General features: G+C 35.4%; 1 protein-coding gene across 2 annotated transcripts; it reads left to right on the top strand.

Annotated features, from left to right (window-relative positions):
- Positions 1-1261: 1261 nt before the first annotated feature.
- LOC128229377 (protocadherin-11 X-linked-like) lies at positions 1262-24724 on the top strand. Of its 2 annotated transcripts, XM_052941262.1 has the most exons (7): positions 1262-1382; positions 1541-4492; positions 16422-16592; positions 21726-21864; positions 22383-22797; positions 23403-23519; positions 24133-24724. In XM_052941262.1, the coding sequence occupies exons 2-5, from the start codon at positions 1784-1786 to the stop codon at positions 22781-22783; spliced, it is 3420 nt and encodes a 1139-aa protein (XP_052797222.1). In that variant the 5' UTR covers positions 1262-1382; positions 1541-1783; the 3' UTR covers positions 22784-22797; positions 23403-23519; positions 24133-24724. The 2 variants fall into 2 exon arrangements, with proteins under 2 accessions (XP_052797222.1, XP_052797223.1); XM_052941263.1 differs by lacking the exons at positions 21726-21864; positions 23403-23519; positions 24133-24724 and having other exon boundaries at positions 22383-22520.
- Positions 24725-24927: the final 203 nt, after the last annotated feature.

Here is a 24927-nt window from a genome sequence, read left to right as displayed (position 1 = left end):
AGCCAAGCGGTATTGACTAAACGGGTTTCGACTGTACATTAAAAACACTCAATCATTTACATCACACAAAAAAACAACATTCGCGTATCCATGCACTTCTTTGTGATGCTAACCTCGGTGATCGAAAATATTACACACCAGGGACGCCGGTTTAATCCGTTTGAAGATAACTTTACTTTTAATCTGCATGAAACCATCTTCTTTATTGAGTTATTTATTTGATTTTAACAGCATTTCTATTCATTCAGAGGCAGCGACACGGGAAATCTTGTATGGAAATCGAGTTAATATTCCCAGATTAGGTGCATAATTCCATCGTATGATTTGGTTATAGATTTATTAAAAGCTAATATTTGATTTTTAGAGGGAATTGTAAGCCTGATTTAAATGATATCTCTCGCTAGTCAAATGCACGAGAAATATGTCCAATGGCATAATGCCATCATGAGAGCGTTTAGTACTATGATTTGTTTATTATGAGGTTCCGGAATATACCAAACACCGATTTATTGTTGACGTAAACTTGAATTAAGATCATCAGAAATACACGGCAATAAGTTTGTTAAAATATCATCAAAAAGCCCAGAAAGACTGTTTTCTTCACGATGATGTTGCATTTAATCTACTTTGAAAGACGTTTACTATTCCAATTTTAATGTTCTAATTTCCACAACTGTTAAAAAGCAATATGGTAGAGTAAACAGTCCACAGATACAATCATTCGTATTTGTATACCGGTAGAGCCATAAATCATTACAAATAAATTTACATTCAATTAAGAAATACATCATTTCTTTGCACGCAAATGCAAATGATATAACAGTTATCATCCTTAAACATCTAAACGTGATTATATCTCAATCAAATTCTAATGTAGGAGGTCGCCAGCTTTTCTTCAAACAATCTTTCAACAAAATACTAACATTTTTATTAGCCTGACAGCTGAAACAGAGGGAAAAAATAATGTAAAATAAACAGAACTGACATCCATTCAGTCGTCCATATTTTTACCGAAAGATATGATCAGAACGATTCAATCTGATTAAAGAAATTTAAATTATTTAAAAACTAAGTAATTTTATGCAAATAGTTTGATAATGATGAAAGCGCTGACAAGCGAAACTGTAAACATAGCAGACGACATCGATAATCGTGCTGATATCTCCGCGAATTTCGCCATTGGCTAATAGCGGAAAGTAGGCGGGGCTTAAGTCGCAAAGGCTGGGCTACTGCTTGTACTATTTCTCACATTCGACTACCGCTGGTTTTCAAAGTGTGCACATGTTTACTTTTGGACTTAGTGAAAAAACACAAATCATGACATTCATTATTTCGATGAAAGTGGAAGTGTAAAAACGTATAAGTGATGAAAGGAAATTCCTGTAAGTGTATTTGTCTATCGGGTTAACACCTTTAAATTACAAGGCTCTTATATTATGTGATGGTGTTTTGGTGTATTGAAAAAATGTGCACTGGTGAAACATTTTCTTAAAAAGTTAACTACACTTGAATAATATTTTTACATTTTTGTACTTTTCAGGGATTAAAAAGTGAAAAAGGAATGTTGCGAAGAAAAAGGAGATTAAACTACTGAGAAGCATTTGGGAATCAAAGCGTTTGAAGAAGTCTGGTACGAACACCTATTGAGCAGTAGCTGAGAAATGTCGTAAAATCATAGAAGTACTGTAAACCTTTTTTATGACGGAATTGTAATATACGACGTGAAGTGTTAGCACAATATATGATTTTAATGGCAACATAGAGTGAGGAAAATTGCAACATTATGGCTTTACCGAGGAAGTGTGAGTTTCGTGCTGTGTCCTGTTTATGTTGGATATATTTCACATTATTCTGCCTAGCTTTACGTGGAAGCGTCGACGCCGCGGATTTGACGTACACCGTCGACGAGGAACAGCCACGTGACACGCTCGTTGGTGACATTTCCGTCGACTATGACCTCAGATCCATTATGACGTCAGATGAGTACAACAACTTGCAGTATCAGATTTTAAGTACCGGAAATGAGTTTGCTAAATATTTCAAAGTAGAAAATACCACTGGTAAGCTGTTGACTACCGAACCTATTGACCGTGATAGCATCTGTATACGTTCAACGTCGTGCAAGTTGTCACTGAACGTCGCCGTTTCAACGATCGGAGCGTTCTTCAGGAAAATCGTGGTTGACGTCAACGTGCAAGACTTGAACGATAACAGCCCAGATTTTCCAAAGGCGATCGAGACTGTGGACTTCTCAGAAAATTCTGCAGTAGGGATGTCACAGTCTATCAAAGGGGCTGTTGATAGAGACGCTGGAAATAATTCTGTTGCTAGATATTACATAGAAACGCCAAACGTTCCCTTTGACGTCGATATGGAAAGTTACGTTGACGGAAGCTCATTTGTGAAAATCATTGTGAACGGGAACTTAAACCGTGAAAAAACTGACTTTTACAGTATCACAATAGTTGCAGAGGATGGTGGAAGTCCTAAGCGTACTGGAAGCGTTGACGTCAATATCAACATTATCGACGTCAATGACAACTCGCCAAAATTCGACGTCCCCTTTTATAACGTTACGTTATTAGAGGATACTCCATTGAATACAGTATTTTTGACCGTGTCAGCTGTCGATTCAGATCTCGGAGACAATGGTAGAGTAGAATATGCCCTCAGCCCAAATCAGAATAGTGATGATATTGCTAAAAGTTTTGCCGTCGAACGCACGTCGGGCAACATCAGCGTCATTGGCCAACTTGAATACATTCCTAACGTGCAGACGTCAATTTACGTCGACGCGTACGATCACGGGGCTCAACCACGCAGTTCGAAGATCGTTGTTCTTGTGAACATAGTAGATTCCAGCAATAACCCGCCCCAAATCAACGTCAATATTCTGCACGGTGACTCTACAAAACGTATTGCACGTGTAACGGAATACTCTAACATCGGATCTCCCGTCGCACATATTGGCGTTATAGATACAGATTATGATAAAGACAGAAATGGGAAAGTGGATTGTATAGCTATCAGTGATTATTTTGGACTTGAGAGATATGAAGCGAACGACTACAAAGCTGTTGTGAAAACAGCCTTGGATCGCGAAGCTCAGGACAAGCATGAAGTACAGATTGTGTGTCGAGACAATGGTTCCCCTCCCCTAAACACTACTACCTCCTTCTCCGTAGAAGTCACAGACGAAAATGACAACTACCCTAGATTTACGCATCAAAATTACTTCGTCAAGACGGAGGAGAATAACAAAGTTGGAGAAATCGTCGCGAAGGTTTCAGCAACTGATTTGGACAAGGTCAATACCAGTAATTCCAAAATCCAGTACAAGCTTTCAGCTCCGAACGATGATCGGTTCTGGATGGACCCTGACACTGGCGAGATTCGAGCCAATGTTGTGTTGGATCGCGAAAATACATCCCGGATTGATCTCAAAGTGATCGCCCAAGATCACGGCAGCCCCCGACTTAGTGCAACTGCAAATGTGAGTTTATCAATCACCGATCAGAACGATAACTACCCCGCGTTCTCTCAGCCGAACTATGAGTTCTTTGTTTATGAAAATCTCCCTTACAATACATCAGTGGACCAATTAACGGCTAGTGACAAAGATGACAGAGAGAATGGGACAATAGTATTTTCCTTTAGTAAACCAGTGCCATCCAATTTCCCATTCACTCTCTACTCTGACGGAAACATTAAAGTGATCAGGCCTTTAGACAGAGAGTTACAGAGTAAGCATGAGTTCACGGTGATAGCTGCGGATCAGGGGACGCCCCCTTTGACAAGTTCTGTAACAGTTACCGTAAATGTGTTAGATCAAAATGATAACGTCCCTGTTTTTGTATTTCCAAACGACGATAACTATACTACCGTAATTCCGCTTGCGAACAATCCGGACTCTGTAACAATTGAGATTCAGGCGACTGATCGGGATTCAGGAGATAACGGCAAAGTTAATTACCAAATAATTGGTAAAAATCTATCAGACATGTTTGAAATCAGTAGCATTAAAGGCATGGGTGTGATTTCACTCAACAGAATGCCGTATGGCAACGAACCTTTGTCTTACACCTTGGGATTAAAGGCCGAGGACAACGGCACACCGAGGCAATCGGCTTACTCAACGTTGACGGTGACGTTCAAACGCGCAATACCTCCAGAAGACAATCGTACAAACTTTCTTATTGCCATTACTTTAGGCTGTGTGACTGTAGTGTTATCAATCATTATAGTGTTAATAATTTACCTAATCCGTCGGAATGACCATAGCCGACGGAAGAATGACACAAGCTACGGCGACAAGGCGGATCTGCAGATCCGACCGGAAATAAAGCATCCGACGGACCTCGCAAGCACGTCGTCGGGTAGCAAGGAAAGCTTGAAGAAGGTCAGTTTCTCTACGGACCATAATTCAAGCATCGAGTCGGAACCGCACAGGGACGTCCTGCAGGCGCCGCTTGTCAGCTTGGACAATCTAAAGGTGAGTTCACGCCTATGTGCGATTAGATGAGATGGAAAAATCAATTTACAAATCATTTGTTCATCACCATTCAGCATCAAAATTGTACTAGAATATCATAAATTAGGATTGGTGATCATTTCTTTGTGGTTACTGGATACTATACATTGTGTAGTTGTATTCGTAGTGGTTAAGCGCAGGGTTGATGACCAACATCGCAATTTCTGTAACCTCTTAGCTTGAGTTATGATATAATTGTTTGTCCTTAAAGTATAATGACCGTGGATTGTGACATTTAAACCATATGTCTCAACATATACATATTCGCTCAGCAACTATGGCTGAATTCTTATAGAACGCGCGGTTAAACATGAGGACAATGTTGACACTAATTTTCCGCGTTCAAAATTGAAAATAGCGTGACCTGGCTGATCAAATGGTAACATAGAACCCCTCAATATCACAAAAATGTACCCGAACAAAGTACAATTTCTATACCAGACCTTGGCGATCGGGGTTGGATTTATGACAAGGTCCATGTCCTTTGAATTTGAGATGTTATTTGAATGCTCTTTCTGGGGGCGATGTTCAGTACCTATCGTTCCTTGTCTATCGCTGAAATCTAATACCATATTAAAGAGAATGTGCGAAATTTTTCAATGTGAATCATTTATCCCTAAACGTTGCCATTATGGTATTAAATTATCGAGATTTTATGTCTTTTTGAAATTCAATAAATCATATTCAAAACGAATACGGCTTTAGTATAGTTCGAGTGGTTTGGCTTTAAAGGTCGTTTAGGCTATGAATAAGGTGTATTGTACCCGACATGCAATGTCTTCACGTAATTAGTGCATTTTCTTGATCTTATCTTTTTAAAAACTTTCTCCTGATGGCTTTGATCGTCCCTACAGCTACGGATATACACTATTTGCATGTTGAATGAAAGTTTCATTACAAACGGTTTTAGCATATCGTATGAAAAATCTTGATCTTAATAAACACTGTGCAACTTTCAGTACAGTTCATAGCTTGATAGCAAAAAAAAAACAGTCCATAGCTTTGTTACGCCGTAGTTTGGTAGCAACGAACTCCAATTGTGATAACCAAAACTCGGTCGAATTTTGTAAGTCACTACCAATACTGGTATCACCCTAAGAACTCTGGTATTTCATTACCAACGCTCGATTGATATGGACACACTGTTTGAAAACAGTAGTGATGATGACGATGATGATGATGATGATGATGATGATGATGATGATGATGATGATGGTGGTGATGATGATGATGTTGGTGGTGGTGATGGTGGTGATGGTGGTGGTGGTGGATTATCATCATCATCGTCATCATCGACATCGTCATCGTCTTCATCATCACCATCTTCGTTGTCGTTGTCTCCATCATCATCGTCGTCGTCGTCATCATTATCATTATCATCATCATAATCATAATCATCATCATCATCATCATCATCATCATCATCATCATCATCATCATCATCATCATCATCATCATCAATAACAACAACAACAACAATAACTTTTCAAACCAAAATCAAGTCTAAGTACAGTCAATAGCTTTGCAAACTTAACGCGAATTTATTCATGAATTTCTTAGTCGTCCAATTATGCTCGTTACTGGTAAAGGAAAGAATACTGTTCAATGTAGGGCATTGTTAGAACTAAGACGCAAATCAAATGTTTAACTGTTCTAAATCCTCGTGAAGCACCCTTGAGCGGAAGTGGCGGCCATTATTTGGATGGCCGGGGATTTAACAACAATACATTTTTCGACACAATGTTTAAAGTTGCAGCAATATCATATTTGACCAAAACAAATGTTCAAATAAACGCCACAATCCCCATGTGATCATTAGAAGGCGTGACCCATTTCATTAAAGCGCTTTGGGTAAACTTTCAAGAAGTTTTTCATTTTGAATAAAATATCAAAATCTTTTGAGTTGATTCATGTCTGCAAAAAAAGATAAAATATACAGGAGCTAGTCATTCGAATTTCTTTTCCTAAATCAGCCGTGAAAACGTTTATTTAAACTTGACTAAACTTTTCAATATTTGGAAAACTTAAGCACAAATGTTTTCGTTAGCTATTGTAGAAATTCAATCAGAGGAGATTGAGTGTTCGGTAACCACTAGGTACAGAAGTCACTTTGCTGCGATTAGATCGAAATCAGGAGCGGTCAAATAAAAGCAACGCGAGCAGATTTTTAATTATACGTAACCACACTGACCCCAAAACATTTGTGTGTCCATATCTTATAGAACTTCGATTATCTATTTATTTTTGGCGTTAAAATATGAAGTAATGATGACCATAGCTTCTTAATTATCGTATACCTATGATTCATTTCACTAAAATTGATAACATCAGAACAGAACAGAACAGAACAGAATGTTTATTCAACTTAAGCATATATAGCTCATCGTTATAATAACAAAGATAAATACACATATTAAATACATATAATAATAATAATAATAATAATAATAATAATAATAATAATAATAATAATAATAATCATCATCATCATCATCATCATCATCATCATCAGCATCATCATTATCATCATCATCAGTTCATTTATCTGTTTCTTAAATTCAAACTTGGCGGATACATGAATAGACTGTATAATTACAAAAAAACGTGAATGAAAGAACAGACACATAAACAGACAAAAAGCCGGACAGACGTATGAATAATAAAGACATTCTCACAACTACATGGCTGGTATATGAGTGGCTTAACATATATGTCTTATTTGACCCCAATTAAGATGAACGTGGGACAGTAGGCCAAAAAATAAGTTCTTGGTTTCCACTAACATCTTCAAAAAGCAGGGTAGGTAAACCGTTGGCATAACTCTTTTTTTTCGGGGGGGGGGGGGGGGGGTCGAGAACGGGATTCTGTACTTAAACGACCTTCGCAATGATATATCACTATTAAAACAATATACAAATAAATGGTCAAATTTTAATTATAATATATTTAAATTTTAACATGGTTACTAACAAATGCTAATTTTCAAAAAAACAAAACAAAAAAAACCGGAAAAATCCACACTATGGCAAAACAATGTTTAAGGTCGGGATGGAAAAAAATAGGGTCGGTCGGGTTAATGGAAACAAACAGTATGTGTTTTTATGTCTTATTCAACGAGTAAACTAACTATGAAAAACGACTATGGTCCGCGTTTGTCATTTTACCATACAAGTGTATAACATTTAAAGTTACAATGATAAATGGGAGCTTTACATCGTAACATAAATCACATAGGCTATAATTTGGCTTGTAATCGATTTGTCCTGAGTCTGTATTGTTTGTTTAAATAAAGTATTTTTGCATCTAGTAATTACAGTGTTTTGTAAAAGATTTGACTCCGGCGGCATAATTAAATCATGAAGATCATTTATCAAAATTTTGCTCGTTTTTTACAATTCAGTAATGTCTTTTTATGTGAACTTTTATACCACAATTGAGGATTATTGAAACGTTTGTGCAGCTGAACCTCGTTGGCTCGAAATAGAAATCGGGTCTTTACATCCACTTCGAGATAACGAGGAATTCGAGCCAAGCGAGTTTGAGCCAACGGGGTTCCACTGTATGTATGTATATACGACACTCAAAAACACAACCGATTTGAAACTATAAAACAGTGAGAAACCAGAATCATACACAGATACGTTAAGTATTTAATACCTTTCTCTTGGGAATTCACCCCATGACGTTTCTAAGAAAACTATACAAACTTAAAATAAACCTCTTTTTAATATCTTCAATCACACCTGAGTACGTTTCCATATCTGAAGCGACGATTTCAAGTAGTTTCACCATTTCAAAATCCATTCTTTCGATAGAACGTATTATTTATTGCACGCACTGACCCTTCTGTTACAAATTATTAAAAACGTGACACTAATGTTTTTTTACGAAAATGTCTTTTAGATAAAAAAATGAATAGGAAATAGTACACACAAAAATGGTGACCCAATTTGTTACATTTTTTTATGGAAAAAGGATAAGAAAAAATAATGGACTAGCAAACATTAATTTATATTAAAAATGCATACTTTACCTATCTTTAACATTTCTGACCAGCGGTCATTTTGTCCGGACGGTGGTCAGTATGTCACCTGGCGGGGCGATTTGTTTATCTTCCAAGGACCATAAACATGTCAGACTGTTTATCAACTAATCCCATTTACGACCGTGTCATTGCTCCTCACCCTGACGATGATATACACTTGGAAATATCTGCAATCATCGATAGTGATGGTCAAGATGTCTGATTTGATTTTAATTACCGAAATTATTCGATTTTCTGCATATTATAATGCCAGATGATACACTTCAGACTGACTTGCAGACACAATGAAAGATTTTATAACCGTTGGGTAATAATATCACAAGTCAAGCTCGGTTCTGTAAGCGTTGGTTTATTACAGATATTGCACAGTTTCCCACAACTTTGATTTGAATTATTGTAACATAAGTGCCAATAATTTTCATGCATTAAACAAGCAAGACCTACTTAGTGGATAGTAAGTGTTTAGTTATATTATTGCATGAAATTAAGGCGTCGGTTTTATTTAATTGTCTAATACTATAAGAAGTGGGTTTAATATAGGACCCTGGGAACAGGGAAAAATCGCAGCAATAAGATTACATAGTTTATTATAAGATAGATTATTAAAGCCTCTTCCACATTAACAAATAACACATGAACAAGTAAAACGAATAAAACATGTAATAAATCTTTATAGTGACATTCGTATTTAAAATCAATACATACACATGTATACCAAACATACATTTTGTATGATAAACATTTTACTACTTACGAAATAAAGCATTTATGGAAAATATTAATTACTGATAACAAGATTGTTACCGTGTATTTAATAGCTAAAAACGCACACATTAAATGCCTGGTGGATCCTTAAAGATCTACAGAGATCAACTATTATCTCATGGGGTAGAAATACGGTGTTTTCTACACCTTTCTTTCATATTAAACACGGTATCCTTAATTATAACCATTGTTTTCGATTTTTATTCATCCTTTTCGGTGAATTGCACAGTTGTATGAAATGTGGTACATCTTATTTGAAAGTAAGGGTGAATCTTTAAACAATTGTTAAAGACTGTTATCATAATTAGTATTATGATATTCGTACAATATTCTACAAACTTTATGGTATGACGTGAAAATAATTGTCACGATTTCTTTTCCCTTGATTCTGTTTGTTTAGTTGACCTTATTTTCTATTGAACTCAAGGAGTTCTTGTATATCACATCTTTATTACCTAATTCCCTGTGTAACATTAGGACCCCCGGGCCTTCGTAATTTTTTAGGTAATTATTCTGTCAAGTGAACAAAATCTGTCAACGAGGTGTTCAATTTTAGACGCCAGCGGTCATGTTCATCATTCAGTTGCCAGTGAAACGAAGAAAACATTATAAAATCTAAACAAATGCAAAGATTTCAATTTGCATTTCTTCAATGTAAAGAACTACTTATTTTGATTCAACATCTGCAACACAATCGCCCATGTAGAAATATAAAGAACATTCGCCTTAGGCAAACGTGTTGTCATCCGCGTTTAAAATAGTTCCTTATGAAAAACCAACTGTTGTTGCATTTACCGAAGCATAGCTAAAATATAAACGTAAGTCCATCGCTTTGACCTGTTTACATACATACAAACTGTTACCCAAAGAGGGTCAAGAGTTCGCAAAATATTATCTTTAAATTACGTTTTTAATTCTAAATTCACCAAAGTTGGTTGGCTCTTCAGAATAAATTGTTAAAGTAAGGTACAAAAGAAAATCTGACATGTTAGTTTCACACATAAATAGGAAGAAATGTTGAATAAAGGAAATCACAACAAACTGTTAGTCTGTATCTGGCTGATTTTAAGGGGATTTAAATACTAGAAACCACAATTTAACTTGGCCTTTACTTCATCGCAAAATTCCCTGGTCTTTGAAAAAAATGTAGGCCTTCAATTCAGATTAGTCATTGCTACGACCTGTGAGTTAGTTACTGGTCCCAGCTAAGACGTTATAACTTGAGACCTGAAGCCATGATTACGCACAGTCTCAAGTCCAAGTCTAGACTCAGACTCAGAAAAGCAAGGAAGAACAAATCATATTTATTCCATTTCTTTTACAAATATTTATGTAACAATTAAACATTCAAATAGTAACATATTTCAGCAAAGGTTACCATCAATGCTCTGATAGAAGGAAAATTACAATGAAAAAAGTTTTGCCATACTGAGTCTTGAGTCTGAACTCAGACTTGAGACTGTTCGTAATCACTGTCCATGGCAGTTTGTTACTGGCCCCAGTTAAGGCGTTATAACTTATACGTATTTTCAAAATCTTTCAAAATGATACAATGATCACTGCTTTTGTTTGTCTGTTACATTTGATCAGTGATGCAAATTCAGGGAACAGAACAGAACAGAACATATTTATAACATGTAAACTTTACAAAAACTTTGTAAATCTGTTTTCGGGCCACTAAGTGGAGGATTTCTATACTTCTACGATTTATATAGAGTCGGGACTATTCTTGTTTTTTCGTGGTATGTTACACATACGAATAGAAATTCAGACTCTTTGAAGATCTGAAATTCTTACACCGTGTGATATCTTAGTAACTTTGAAGTATTTCACGACTTTATATCAGTCTATGTCCGTTTGGTGGCCTTAGCGCAAGTACAATTTAAAGCTTACATCTGTAACTATATATATTCCATATCTGGCCCACCTCAGTTGCAGCAATATTTGGCCCCTGTTTGTACATTTGACCCCCACAGTCGCCAGTACTAATACCAACCATAAGGTCAGCTGTCTACATAGTGGGTTTGTTGGGGACGTAATTACTTATGAAATTAATAACTAAGATAATAACAGTCAGCCTTTGGATGACAATTAAGCCTTTAATTTATATGGAGATACTTTAGGCTCTTGTCTCAAATAATGGTATATTAATTGATGTCGTTTGAAGTACAACAGCTTTTATTTCTACATCTTAGGAGAGGCTTCGTGGCAATCTTACCAACCGCAAATTAAACGCTGTCTTCTAAGAACTTCGTAAATATCAGTGCCAGAAAATAACTTTGATAGCGATTTTGTAGCAAATTAAACGATTTCCTCTTGATATGCCAGCATTGTCTCGGTTTGATTTCAGATAAAAGACGTATTTCATTGTTTCTGAGAGAATTGCAGAATAAAACAGTAATACATCGACGAGAAAAGATTGAAATACGATTCCAATCCGCAACAAATCACATTTGTTTTATGTTTTCTATAATGCCTCGAGGAATCGCAAAATATACACGTCGTGAGAGTAGCAATAAATTCAGCACGAGACCGTAACTCTCGCGAGAAACAATCAATATGACACAGTGTTTATTTCAGTCTAGAATATTATGTATCACACAGCATGCCACTGTGAAGTAATTTGTATCACAATTGATCAGTTTTACGTTTTTGAAAACATCCATAACCAACAGACGAGAAATATGAGCCTTTCTTTTTATAAAAAGAAATCTTTAAAACGTCCATGTGTATGGTGGATTAAAGTTCAAGACATTGAGAAAATGATTTGATAGTTGAAAACATTTGGAACATCTCGTCCATTTTCCATCGAAAACAACCTCGGATGTATATATATATATAGGCGATTTACAATGTCAGAATTCTTGACATGTATCTACGCTGCAAGTAGATCGCGTCGTAATTTCAATCTAGCCGGTAAAGGACTTTACTCTTGGGAATCTTAATTATTTATGCAAAACTTCACTTGACTGGCAGCTAATTTGAACTTAGTTATATCAAATACACTCTTAAAAACTACAATTAATTTATATGTATTATTAAAATATTACGAACTATAAATGTACCGGGGTTGTACATCCGAAGTTTTTTCGATGGAAAATGACCGAGGAGTTCCGAATGTGTTGGATGGGGATATAAATGAGTTTTTTATTAAAAGAATATAGGGTGCAATGAGATGAATAAATAACGCACACACACATAACACTTGCATAATATACAGCTTTCATTTCAGCCGTCTGCCGACAGGTGGTTTATTAAAAGATAAAGACAATATCTAATGCTTGAACAAACTATTCCGGTAGCTTTATATCGTTGGAGATAAAAGGTCGTATTAGACCACTCGAGCCATCCCGCTGTCCAAGTTTACAATTTTCAAGCACTTTGATTGTTATAGCGTATTACGTATTCGGGAATCGCCAGGAATTTGAATAAAAATTGTAAAATAATACATTGATTTATCGGATAATGTTGACACTTTGGGGTCACATATTCATGGAACAAAAAATCCTCTTCGTGCGCCTCTACTCATTGTTCCGACGAACATTTCATCAAAGTCTAACATTTCAAAAGACGCGAGTTAAGATTTTCTATGAGTCCTTGTCAAATATTTATCAAAATTAATCCGCAACATGTTTTAATTCAATCAAATTGATGCCCAATCTTTATGCTACATTAAGCATACATATTTGACGAGGTATTTTGATTCATGAGCGGGGAATGTCCATGCTTGTTATGGACATAATTTACCTGGAATCAATCCTATATGATCCGGTTACAGTCATTATTAAATGTGGATTCCCAGCAGTTGGCACCGTGAATTTCTACAAGGTTACGTTTTTAATCTAATCCAGCAACAATCAATATTCTACAATCACACTTCCTTGTCAATAAAGAATTTCCTTATTCCGTTTGAAGGAGATTTAGGTCATGTTCTAAGGCAAATATATCTAGAATATGTCATTAAATCTAGAATGCAGGGTTCAAGTTGAGATCTTGATCCTAGGTGTTCACGCAGTGCACCGACCATATATACTTTATAGTATATAGATATGCACGATATACCGTGAAAGTACATTTACCTTGCATTCTAGATTTAATGACCTGTTATGGATTCTAATAATTCACTCCTGTAAAGAATGTGATATGCACATAAAGGTCCAAAGAAATGAAACCTTTTACACGTTTGACAAATCGTCCATTGGTTGACAGCCCAAATAGGGCTTATCAGGAAGATTGTTTTTCTCTCATTTGACTAATTACTTATATAATCATGTCCATCTGTGACTTAAATCTCTCTTGGACTGAATGACCTGTACTGTCCCAATGTCAACGAAGGATAATTATTATAATACTATCAACCGCTGATAACGTCAATATTCTGGCTCTCGACACAGATCGCATTGTCAACCAAAACATGGACGTCACGTCCTTAAAAGCGTGTGGGGCCCTCGTCCCGTTCAATATGCTAACAGATAACCCCGTGTTTTATAGAGAACTTGAGACAGGAGACGATATTTGTCTTATTGCTTTCTGAATCCATTCGCTCGTGTTTGATGGCGGCATTCAGTGATGAGATAATGTTGGGACCCTGTCAACAGATGGTACTGATTTTCTCCAGTGAGACAAACAACGATTTCTTGTCAAACGATGGTAGAAAGTAATCATTTCTGATCATAAATATGCCTGTAAAAGTTAGTACCCCTGTAAACACCGTGCTATATTCACTGTGAACCATGGTTTATGGTGCTTGCCGAGTTGCTTTGCCAAATTGTGTGTTATTCCGGAATACTGATAGTTGTTTCTAATGCCGCTATGCCGTGACTAAATTTTGTTCGTATAATCAACATTACTTGTTAAAGAGAGGCACCATTTACTGTGAACCATGGTTTATGGGGCTTGCCGAGTTGTTTTGCCAACTTGTATGCGATTCCAGAATACTGTTTATTGATGCTTATTCTTATTTGCTGCTACATGTACTTGTAAAAGAAAGGTTACATAGTACCAATTTGTTACATGTACTTTGTTCAAAACAGTATTTCGTTGGCGTTGATTTCCATCATTGAAAACGATGTTTATTAAACGTTTTATCCTGATTAAACAATAGTTTAAGATACCCATATGCCTCCAGTAAGAGAAACACTCGAAGCTTTCTTTGAAGGTGAATTAGACTCCTTCTTGCCAGTCCATTGTTTTGGTGAATGTGGAATATGGTTTCAATTAATATTTGACTATTTCTGGATTTCCGTATTATGGAGTGCCCGAGGACATTAGCTGTGTTCCCAGGACCCAGACCACACTAATTACTGACCAGGGGAGCCACTGGGCATTTCAAAGGGCCGCGTTATTAATACCTTAGAGCGCCAAAATTAGTTGGAATACGTTGAAAGCCCTATAAATACTTTAATGGTCGTTCTTATAGTGGTGATAACAGTTGGAACCACGTTTTAATATTGGATCAGGGATTTATTCGTATTATGAATTCTCTCAAAGTTGGTCTAATGTGTTCAAAGCCTGGCCAAGAAACCATAGTCGGTGATGACAGAAATTAATTGGAATTTTTATATCGATATCAGTCGCGTATCTCATCGCTATCTTCACCAGTAATCCGCAATACTTGCGCCTAAGAAGTGAAATGGAAAATATTCCAAATTATCATGGCTAGTGCCATAGCCTTATACAGATAAATGACACAATATGGTTTTGATAAGAAGATAAATAAAGCTACTTAATTCCTGCTGGATTTTGAAGTAAAAACAAACAAGGCTCTACTGTTAGCGAAGATCTTTCCCATTGCTCGCGCCTGTCAGACGAAGAAGTATTTATGGGGCAGAAACTGGCGAAAACATTTAAGTTTTTCACTTTGATAACACCAAAACAAACAAACACACAAACACACGCTTTTGTCAAGTAGGTAACGAACTCCTAGCCAGGATGGCACCGGCATGTCCTATCAGTGAAAAATTGAGCTAATTGAATCTCCGGATGACACAAAATGAAACCTGACTAGGCATTCTGTGTCAAATACTTGTTGAACAGTCTAAATGGATGCCGATTGTGTAATGCTCATCTTTTTTCTTGCATTTCGCCCTTTTTTGCCACTCCTGCCACTTAAACGATAAAACATTTTTATCTTGTCCACCTTTGCTACGTGTAACAGGAGCCATCTTGCCATAATAGGCACCGTTTGTCAGTTTAACGGTGACTACAGTTCGCTAATGGGGATGTTTATAGGACGTTAATTTCTAATTACCGCTTTTATTATGGTAGAGAACGGTTGTAGATTTTTCAAATCAAAATACAAATTGATTTTATCGTATTTATTTAAAATTTCAATACGTATAAAACTGGGGTTCGCTTAGTGTCAACTCTTGTAATGGGCTAAGCAAATAGCGAGGATATTTGATATAAATGGGTACAATATCTAACGAAAACTTGCGGTAATTATGTTATCTAATGCCTGTTTGTTTGACAAATCAAGCCATCTCTTACCTGACAGATAGCATTAAAATATCCGGCTTCCAGTGACAACAAAAAAGAAAATTAATTTTCTTACTCATAGACTGTGTGAACACTAATAGTCACACACACACCATGAATAACTATAGTATCTCATTACATATGATGAGCACTGACTGCTTCGACGAAGAGAGAGAGCGAGAGAGAATTTTTTGATGATTAATTATGGAAAACCCTTTTTTGTGGGCGTATGAAACAAGTTCAGAGCATGGCGCAAAATAAATAATATCATTTGCAATTATCTCTGATGTAGTGTAAATGCAATTATACTTATTATAGATCTTTATTACGGGTTCTTTTCATCATCATCACTGCTTTATCATTTTAGATTCTTATACAGTCCAATTAACAACGTCATTAGATTTATATCGTACACGTTTATCAAATAATGGCCAGAATCCTACCAACTGACAGTTTTTATGGTTTAAAAATCTAAAGTGATTAAACTTCCAGATTTGTATTCAGTCAGCCCTGTTATTGTTTTATACATGATGTGTTTTTTTTACCAAAGCTTTAACCGCAATGTTATACAAACAAATTAAAACAAACAAACATTATTTACAGATTTACGACAAAGGGCGTGTTCCCAGCTCCACATCCAGTCCTCGGAGCTTTTCGCCCAGCACATCAGAGACAGACGGACAGAAGCTTGACCCCGCAACAGTCCTGCAAATCCATAGGTCACTCCTCCAGTCACATGACCAAATGTGGACCAATCACAGGGAAGGACACACAGTAAGTAGTGGTCACGTGTTTTTCAAATAATTGTAATTGCGTGGAATCTTCAGTGCCACGAAATCGATGTATACACTACAGCATGGTTAAGGGTGGTTGAAACATTTTCCCTCTATATTTTCTTGCTTTGTTGTTCTTGCTAGCATTTTTCTTTTCTTTGGATCTTATTCTCCCTCTCTCTGGTAATTGGCTTTTCATGTTGTTCTTTTGGTTTCTGGAATTACTTTCTTATCAAACTCAATATCATGTTATAAGCAACGTAAATGAACTGACACGAACCGCCTGTATTTTCATTAATTTGTTTCATTTAATTGTTTGAATTTTTTGCTTGGTAAACGTTTTCGGAACTCCACGTGTTTCCGATAATTTGACATTTTACAGACATACAATGAATATTTATTGTAAGAGAATATTTCTTTCTCGTCAAGATTCCTGTCAAAAATCTTCAAACGAAAATGAAACAAAGAGGCGTGTAACGGAGTAATTGTGTCTTTTTCTATAGATTTTCTGCTGCTTACTCTTTAAAACTCATTTCCTGGTGCACTTGATTGTTTTCCCGCTCTGTTTTAACCGATTCTCTGAGTGTGCTTGATTCACCAGCTAGACATCTAGAGTGTATCTCAATTATTTTAGTCTCTAACAATCGTCTTTTTCGCATTACTAGCTCACCTAAAAGATAAAAGAATGTGCATTTGTCTAAACAGTTGATTGAAATATATGATGTAGAAATTGGGCCGTTCTTAACTCGTCGTTGTAAACGGCTTACTCATACAGAAAAATTATCTAAAATTACTTTAAAGATGCACTCTCATGGTATTTATATATTTTAAATTTTAGTCTCAGAATCAGATGATTATGGCATCATGCATGCAATTCAGTCAGATAACTCGCAAAAGAACACATTACTCCGAACTCGAGTGTTTGGAAAATTGCCGAATTTTTCATTTCTCTGGAAGCGGTGCTAACGCCTTTAGCCATAAAACATCAATTGTCGAACATGTATATAAGTATGAAAAACTGAGGTCTGACTCCTATATCACTAGTTTCCAAACATTTACTAAAAAAGATGGCGCATTCCAAGACAAAACATAAAGCAAAATGTTGTTTAAACCGTCAATCTGTGATAGTGCAGCATTAAAGACAAATTCTTGCATTTTAGAGACGCTTGAATTTTCGATTTGCATATAATTCAAATACAACTTAAGTGAAAATGTTTACTTTTCTTAGATTTAAGATATTTTAACTTATAAGATACATTAATGTCAATCCAAAGTACAGAATACCACAATCACCAAATGTATTCGATTAAAACACTTAATGATTGATAATTAATGTCTCGAACTCTGTTTTCACCCCTTAAGTCAGTCAAAGATTGATTATCGAATTATTTACGAAGACAATACAATTGATCAAAACATGATCAAGAATAAAAAAACGAAATCGAACTTAAATTACTTTCTATCTTATCAGAGTGCATCTTAAAACTATCTTTTAATGAAAGTTAAAGCCGCACTTAAAACAACATAGCATGTAATCGATTTCCCCAAATTGAATGATAAGATAGGAGGTCCATCCTATTAACGAAATTTACATCGAAGACGCTTGGGCTTTGTCTGTTGATAAAGTATATCCATTTCTTTTAGCTTAATTGTGACGAAGGCTGAGAGCTTATAGAATCACTCTTGAATCCGTTTCCTCGGTAGAACCCACTTCTGAACTTACTGATTTTTATGAAATACTTGTGTCGGGACCATAAGAAACGGTTCCCCTACTAGTGGGGATTGAACCCACAGCCCATTGAGTGAGAGGCGTACACCTTTATATACGTGATATATTCGTTCTTTAATTAATCACTATTTAAACTTACTTATCTACGTTACTAATCATATAATTATGTAATGCCTATGCGCGCCTCAGGACGATGAAATAATGATATGAAATCGCTTCTAATAAATAAACTAACTTTTACCAAATTTATTCAAGTTTGTCATATTAAAATACACATGTCGTTAAACGGTTTCTTGTACCAATATTTTTTTCCGCTAACCAATGTATAAGATAGTGCTTGGAAATATCGAACTATTATATAGTTAATTAAACGATAATTAATACATCAATGCTTGTAATACAATAACCTTGACAGTGTGTTCATCGGACGCACGTGCACTTTGATGCCTCTTCATTGGTCAGTCAATAAAACAAGATTTGACAACACCATGTCTCTGAATGATGAAGGCTGATAAGCCTTTGGCAGTTATTACCTGAACACGCACCTAACTAGTTCTTATCATACAATTTTGATTAGAAACACGCCTTAACGTCCAGTTATTAACAGTAGCCATCGTTCAAGAACAATAATGGATATCTGTTCCGACAGTTCTGGAAATAAGAGACTTTTAGATTGTATGATGTTCACGGTTCAACTTTATCTACATCGACTATCATGGGGGGGGGGGGGGGGATATTACCGTGTGCAAGTAGGACCTGTTTAAACATATATGTAGTACACATAATTGAAGCCACACAAGCGCACATGCTCCTATAATCATAACGAATTCGAATTAGAGATACACTTCCTGAAGTAAAAATTTGGAATTATAACCATAAAGTTAAAAAAAAAACCACATTCAAAATACGTTTTAAATACATAAGCTTCATATGGAATGCCTAGTTCTATTTTTAGAATGGAAATTATCCACAGAACCAAATATGCCTAAAACTTAAGCTGGTGGTATAGATATCAAATGTGATTTTTTAAGTTGAAACTTCATACATATCATAGCTATTTTTTATAAAACAATAGAAATGAACTTGTGTCTTTTACATAAATGATTGCTCAGTCCATATTTTTAATATAAACGCGAGCCAACTGAAAACACACACACACTTTTTAAGTATAGAAAATGCATTAGCCTTATTCTTAAAGTAGGACGAAAAAGAAGTATAATAACCACGTTATCCTTTTGAATTTCATCTCATACCATGGCTCTCGTGCATATTGAAAATATGGACTGTATTTAAAATGTATAAAAATACATATCCATTTGAGTTTCAGTTCAAATAATGACTGTCGTATAAATTGAAAACAAGGAATATTTGAAGTTCAGAAATTACATTATCAAAGAAAAGATATTAATGTATTTACACCTTAAGAGGTGAAAAAGCAATCTTCTTGTGTAAACATTTATTTTATTAGAGATCCATGAGGCACTTGTACTGCACGAAACCTCCAGTCTTAAGCACTCTTGTAATCTTAAGTTTTTTGTTGTACATTACATTCGAAATTTCAAATTTTAAAATCATCTAAGAAAATCAAAGAGTTTTGCAATAATACTTGTTTATTACTCAACACACCTGTTCAATCTTCAAATCTTTTCATTCCTTCGGTTATAAAATTATATTTCAAGGCACGTTTTGTCGTTTTATTTGCACGGAAATAATTTGTTGATTTTTTGTTAACGACACCCATTAAAATGCAATATCAGAACTGTCAAAGATCTGCCCAATTAACATAAAACGCCGAAACAGTTTAAACAATATGTCAAAGGTGAAACAGCATTGCATCATCAATATACACTTCACTTAAACTTTTGAAAACTAAATTTGTAAAACGCGTTCGGTAATTGTCTGTATTCAAGCTATAAAGCTTAACAACTAGATCTTCAAATTTGTTAAACTGACATTGACTTTTGCTCCATTTGCCAAGCTTATTTGTTAAAAAAAAAAAACAGATTGGAAAAAATCAACGAAGAATGCAACGCATGCGCACAGGGAACAACTATATCTATATTACTCATGCATAAATACAAGATAAATGAGTTTAGGTGTCGTCTGGACATTTGCTTATTTAAAAGCCACAATTATTTAAAATGTTTGTACTAAGGCGGGTCAGTAAGCATCCCAGCCGGGTAATATTACATCCCTTAGGTGCAAATCAGTTGTACATCTTTTGGATGAACGACGTTTCGGACATTTGCGGTGTCACGTAAATTACCGGATGTGATTCGCTTTCATGCTAACTTGCGTCCGATTGAGGTATATTACACTTAGCTTACCCCAGCCAACTACAATTTCATCTATCATTTTTATACGAAATGGTCAAATGAAATTGAGAAAAATATATACATGGCAATCAAAAATACTTTGCGTGCAAAGAGAGAAAAACTCTCAATTTAACAGCATATTCTTGTCAAATACCCAATAATTATATACCCCCAAAACATCACCAAATTATTTCAGGATTTCTGCATGTATTCTTTGCACGGCAAAATTACAGAGTAGCATTAGTGCATATTCACAAAGTATCCCGCTTTGGCGCTATAAGGACTTTGTAATTGACCACGAAATGATGGCTACTTTTTTCTTCAGCCCTAAAACTAGCTTAAATGACCACTAAATACTCACTGGACCGCGGGTAATTTTCGGCCCTGATGAGATGCTTTCTTAAGCCCTTAATTAGAGGGTTCCTTTTAATTAGGGAACTAAAATTCCTTATTTCGTTGTTGACTGCTGCATATCTGCATACTTTGGGTATTGCGGTTCTAAATATAGGCTGGTTTATGGGGTTTTCCATTCTCAAGCAAGGCTGTCGACGTTGATTGAAACGTTTTTGAACTATAAAACTTGACCGATTAATTTTTTAGTAAAGATCTGTGTGCGAAACAAATTTATAGTTTGTTTACAAGTAAATCAATCTTCATTCGTATTCCTTTTAAAGTTCTAGGTTAATTTCACGCTCATAACCAAGACTAATGTTTAGAATATGTTTTCAAAGATTAATACTATCATGTATTATATAAATCAAACACGTATAGGACGCATAATTTTGCCGCTTTGGTTAACATGTCTATCTTCTGCGATCTTTTCCTTTCGACCACTCTTAACCAATAGTTTTCGCTTAAAACATGTTTATAAGATCATAATGTATTCAAGAGAATTCATAACAGATAAAAACTTATCAATGTTGCGCATTTTTAAGCACTTACACAATGGCTTGATCGTAAATTTGTAGACAATAATTTTATAACTGTGTATATAATGTAACCTCATACTTGCTTGAGCATCTTTTTTGTTGTCAGAGCTCGTTTTGTGTAATCAGCTTCGCTTATATCGTTGTTTTCTGTCTTCGCTCAGCCACCCTTAACTTCGGACATTCTCGCGCAACACGATGATGACCGAAGTGAGACTTCGGGAGAGACGGAAACTTACGACAGTGGCCGAGGCGGCAGCGAGTCTGATATTCAAACGTCGATGTCACAGTCTCATGAAAATGGTGAGAACGGAAACGGAGAAATTGACCTTGACCTTTAAGCAAACCCATCCGGGAGTGTTCTTTTGTTCTCTTAAATACTGATTTATCGGTACGACTTAATACCGAAACCAACGAAAAGCATGGAAATTCGCGAAAAGCACGGAAATGCACGAAAATCAAGGACAGCAAGGCGAAAAGCATGGAAACCAGTGAAAAATAAAATTAATAAAAAAGCACGGCAAATTGGATAAATTGCTTTCCCATAGTTTCTGGACCCTTTGACTTGCCTTTCCGTGCTTTTCGTGTTTTTCAGTGTTTAGTCATTCCCCTAGTTTACTAAGAAACTTACTCGAGAGTGAATCATATTTTTACAATCGAGCATAAAGACTACATAAAGTACACTATAAACTATACAGTGTGTAGTAAACCACAGGCGCCTGTGTAGTAAACATAACATGCACAATTAATCATTCATTGTTTTTGTTGTTGGATTAATGATGAATTAGACTTCATTTGGGTTTTTTTCTTTCTCGTTTCAGATCATATAAAGACGGTAACATTTGCCAATAGGCCAAAACTTCATCATTTTCCAAAGGACAACCACTGGGGTGATTCCAGAGACTATTCGTTCATGAATCATCCGAATAGTTTTAACAATCAACCTAACACTCATAAACCTGTTCTTCCCACAAGAGACTATGTATCCTCACCATTAAGTCATCCTCCACATCATGGACAAAGTTCTCAGCTTCAAAATATGCCCAAATATGGCAACAAACTTTCTCCAATCACCGATACCTCAAGCCATATGACGTCATATGATGAAGATGACGAAACGACTACGTCAGGAAGTTACACGATCGACAATGATCATGATTGGATGAACGACTCCTCCCAGACACGCCCCTACTTCCTGTCTCACAACGAGGCTTACTGTTGACTTCCGTCTGTGATGTAAGTTGAGTTTGGACACATTTATTCCATCAATAATAATAATAATAATAATAATAATAATAATAATAATAATAATAATAATAAAAAGTTGTAATAATAGTTGTAATAATCAATAATAATCAATAATTATGATAATATAATAATAATACTTATAAATATTATTATTATTATTATAATATAATTATTATAGTAATAGTTACAAATATTATATATTTTTACATACGATTGTAATATTCGTATATAATATGACAAGTCCCTATAGCAATGATATATGTACCACCAATATGAGAATAACCTCAGGCAATGAAAAGAAAAACCCTGACTATATTAAATATAGTCAGGGTTTTTCTTTTCATTGCCTGAGGTTAGTATATTTTCAAGTTTGGGGCTACTAGTAGAACCCCATGTATGTATATATGAAGCTGACAATTCGTATTTGATTCGCTACAAGTATTATTACATAGTTACCATAATCATTACGTGGACTTTTCTTCTTCATGCAATAAATTATTTGCACTTCAAAAAATCAAAGCAGTAAACTGCGACTTCTCATGAATATATGTTTTATTTCCAATTGTATTTCATATGTTTGTATTTTATTTCAGAGCTCAATTTCCATGTGCAATATAAATTTTGGTGCCCATAGACACCAGGCAACAAACACTCGGACAAACAGGGTACTTGCGGACGGGAGTTCAGAGATTATTCAATATCTCATACAGGTATGAACATATGGAAGTTCATCATATTGCTGGAAAATGCCAATGCGAATATTGAACGACACATCTAGATAACCTTGCAAGATATTCGTTATAATGGAAAAAAAACCCGCTTTTGTAAATGTTTTTCTTTTCAAATAATTAAAGACGCACAAGATAGGTCAATGCAAAATATAACCCATTTTACTTTATGATGAAAACAATACAAAATTTAAAGATGATTTGTGTTCAGATAATGATGTTGGGATTTTTAAATTAATAGCTATGTGGTAAAAAAACCCAGTTAAAAAGCGCCAAAATATCGCTGATAGTTATAGCTGTACAGAAATCATATGCCTTTTTTGTTTTAACGATAAAAGTCAATGAGTTAAACATGATAATGCATTAAACTATAAAAATAACATAATTCATCAACCTGTATTGCGCGCCTTGTAATAGTGCGAACGTGGTTGTCCACAATGTTTGCGATTAATTTTTGCGGTCATTTTCCATATAAATAAACATGATGCTTTGTGGCAATTATTGATGTTAACCATTTATATGGTGTCTAATCTTTGGTGTTATAATTGTTTTTAAAACTGCTTTATATTAATATTATACCATTTTCTACTTTCAGCATTTCCCAAACTTCCGACATACATTTCCATAGACCTTCACTCATTATCAGAATTCATCATCCATAAGCCACATCCGACACTGTCGACATTCTACTTCGCTGGGACTGGGCTTCTAACGACTACGTCCACATATCATGGATTTGGTTGACGTTCTAAGTACTGCTTCTCCGTGTTTCGCCTACATTCGTTAAGTGAGGACAGTGACTCCACGACAACGTTTATAAACCATAAATTGTGTCATATACGCGTGTAAACACTGTGTTGTCTTCCACAAAGTTTTGAAATCCGTGTTCCGTACAAAATGCTGTTTTTTGTGATTTTATTGCAACACTCCGTTTGATCTCGTGTGTAGTTTGTTCACAATTCGCATTTTCCATGTGTAAAGTGCGTGTACATGTGAATTTGTTTGATATGTCATATGCCGTATATTCTTGTTTTATGAACATTTTTAATGTGTTCATATACAAATCCAAATTGAGTGTGCGATTAATTTTAAGTGTTGAATAATGATTTTGTTGCATAATGTGATATGAGATATAAGTGATGTATTTATCAAAGCATATAGAGGTGCTATTTTATGAATAAAATTGTCAAAACCCTTATCCTGATTTTGCTATTACTGGAGATATTCTTGATGATGATGATGATGATGATGATGATGATGATGATGATGATGGTGGTGGTGGTGGTGGTGGTGATGATGATGATGGTGATGATGATGATGATGATGATGATGATGATGATGATGATGATGATGATGATTGCGATGACGGTTATCTTGTAGTCAATGATGT

Source organism: Mya arenaria, chromosome 3 (genome assembly GCF_026914265.1).
Source record: "Mya arenaria isolate MELC-2E11 chromosome 3, ASM2691426v1".
In the NCBI taxonomy this organism is placed as follows: Eukaryota; Metazoa; Mollusca; class Bivalvia; order Myida; family Myidae; genus Mya; species Mya arenaria.
This window is presented reverse-complemented; position numbering and strand designations above follow the sequence as displayed.

Bases quoted from the DNA above. Each gene is read 5' to 3' on its own strand.
- LOC128229377 (XM_052941262.1), top strand. From the start codon at position 1,784: ATGGCTTTACCGAGGAAGTGTGAGTTTCGTGCTGTGTCCTGTTTATGT. The intron at 4,493-16,421 runs GTGAGTTCACGC...CATTATTTACAG, and splicing joins TCAGCTTGGACAATCTAAAG to ATTTACGACAAAGGGCGTGT. The intron at 16,593-21,725 runs GTAAGTAGTGGT...GTCTTCGCTCAG, and splicing joins ATCACAGGGAAGGACACACA to CCACCCTTAACTTCGGACAT.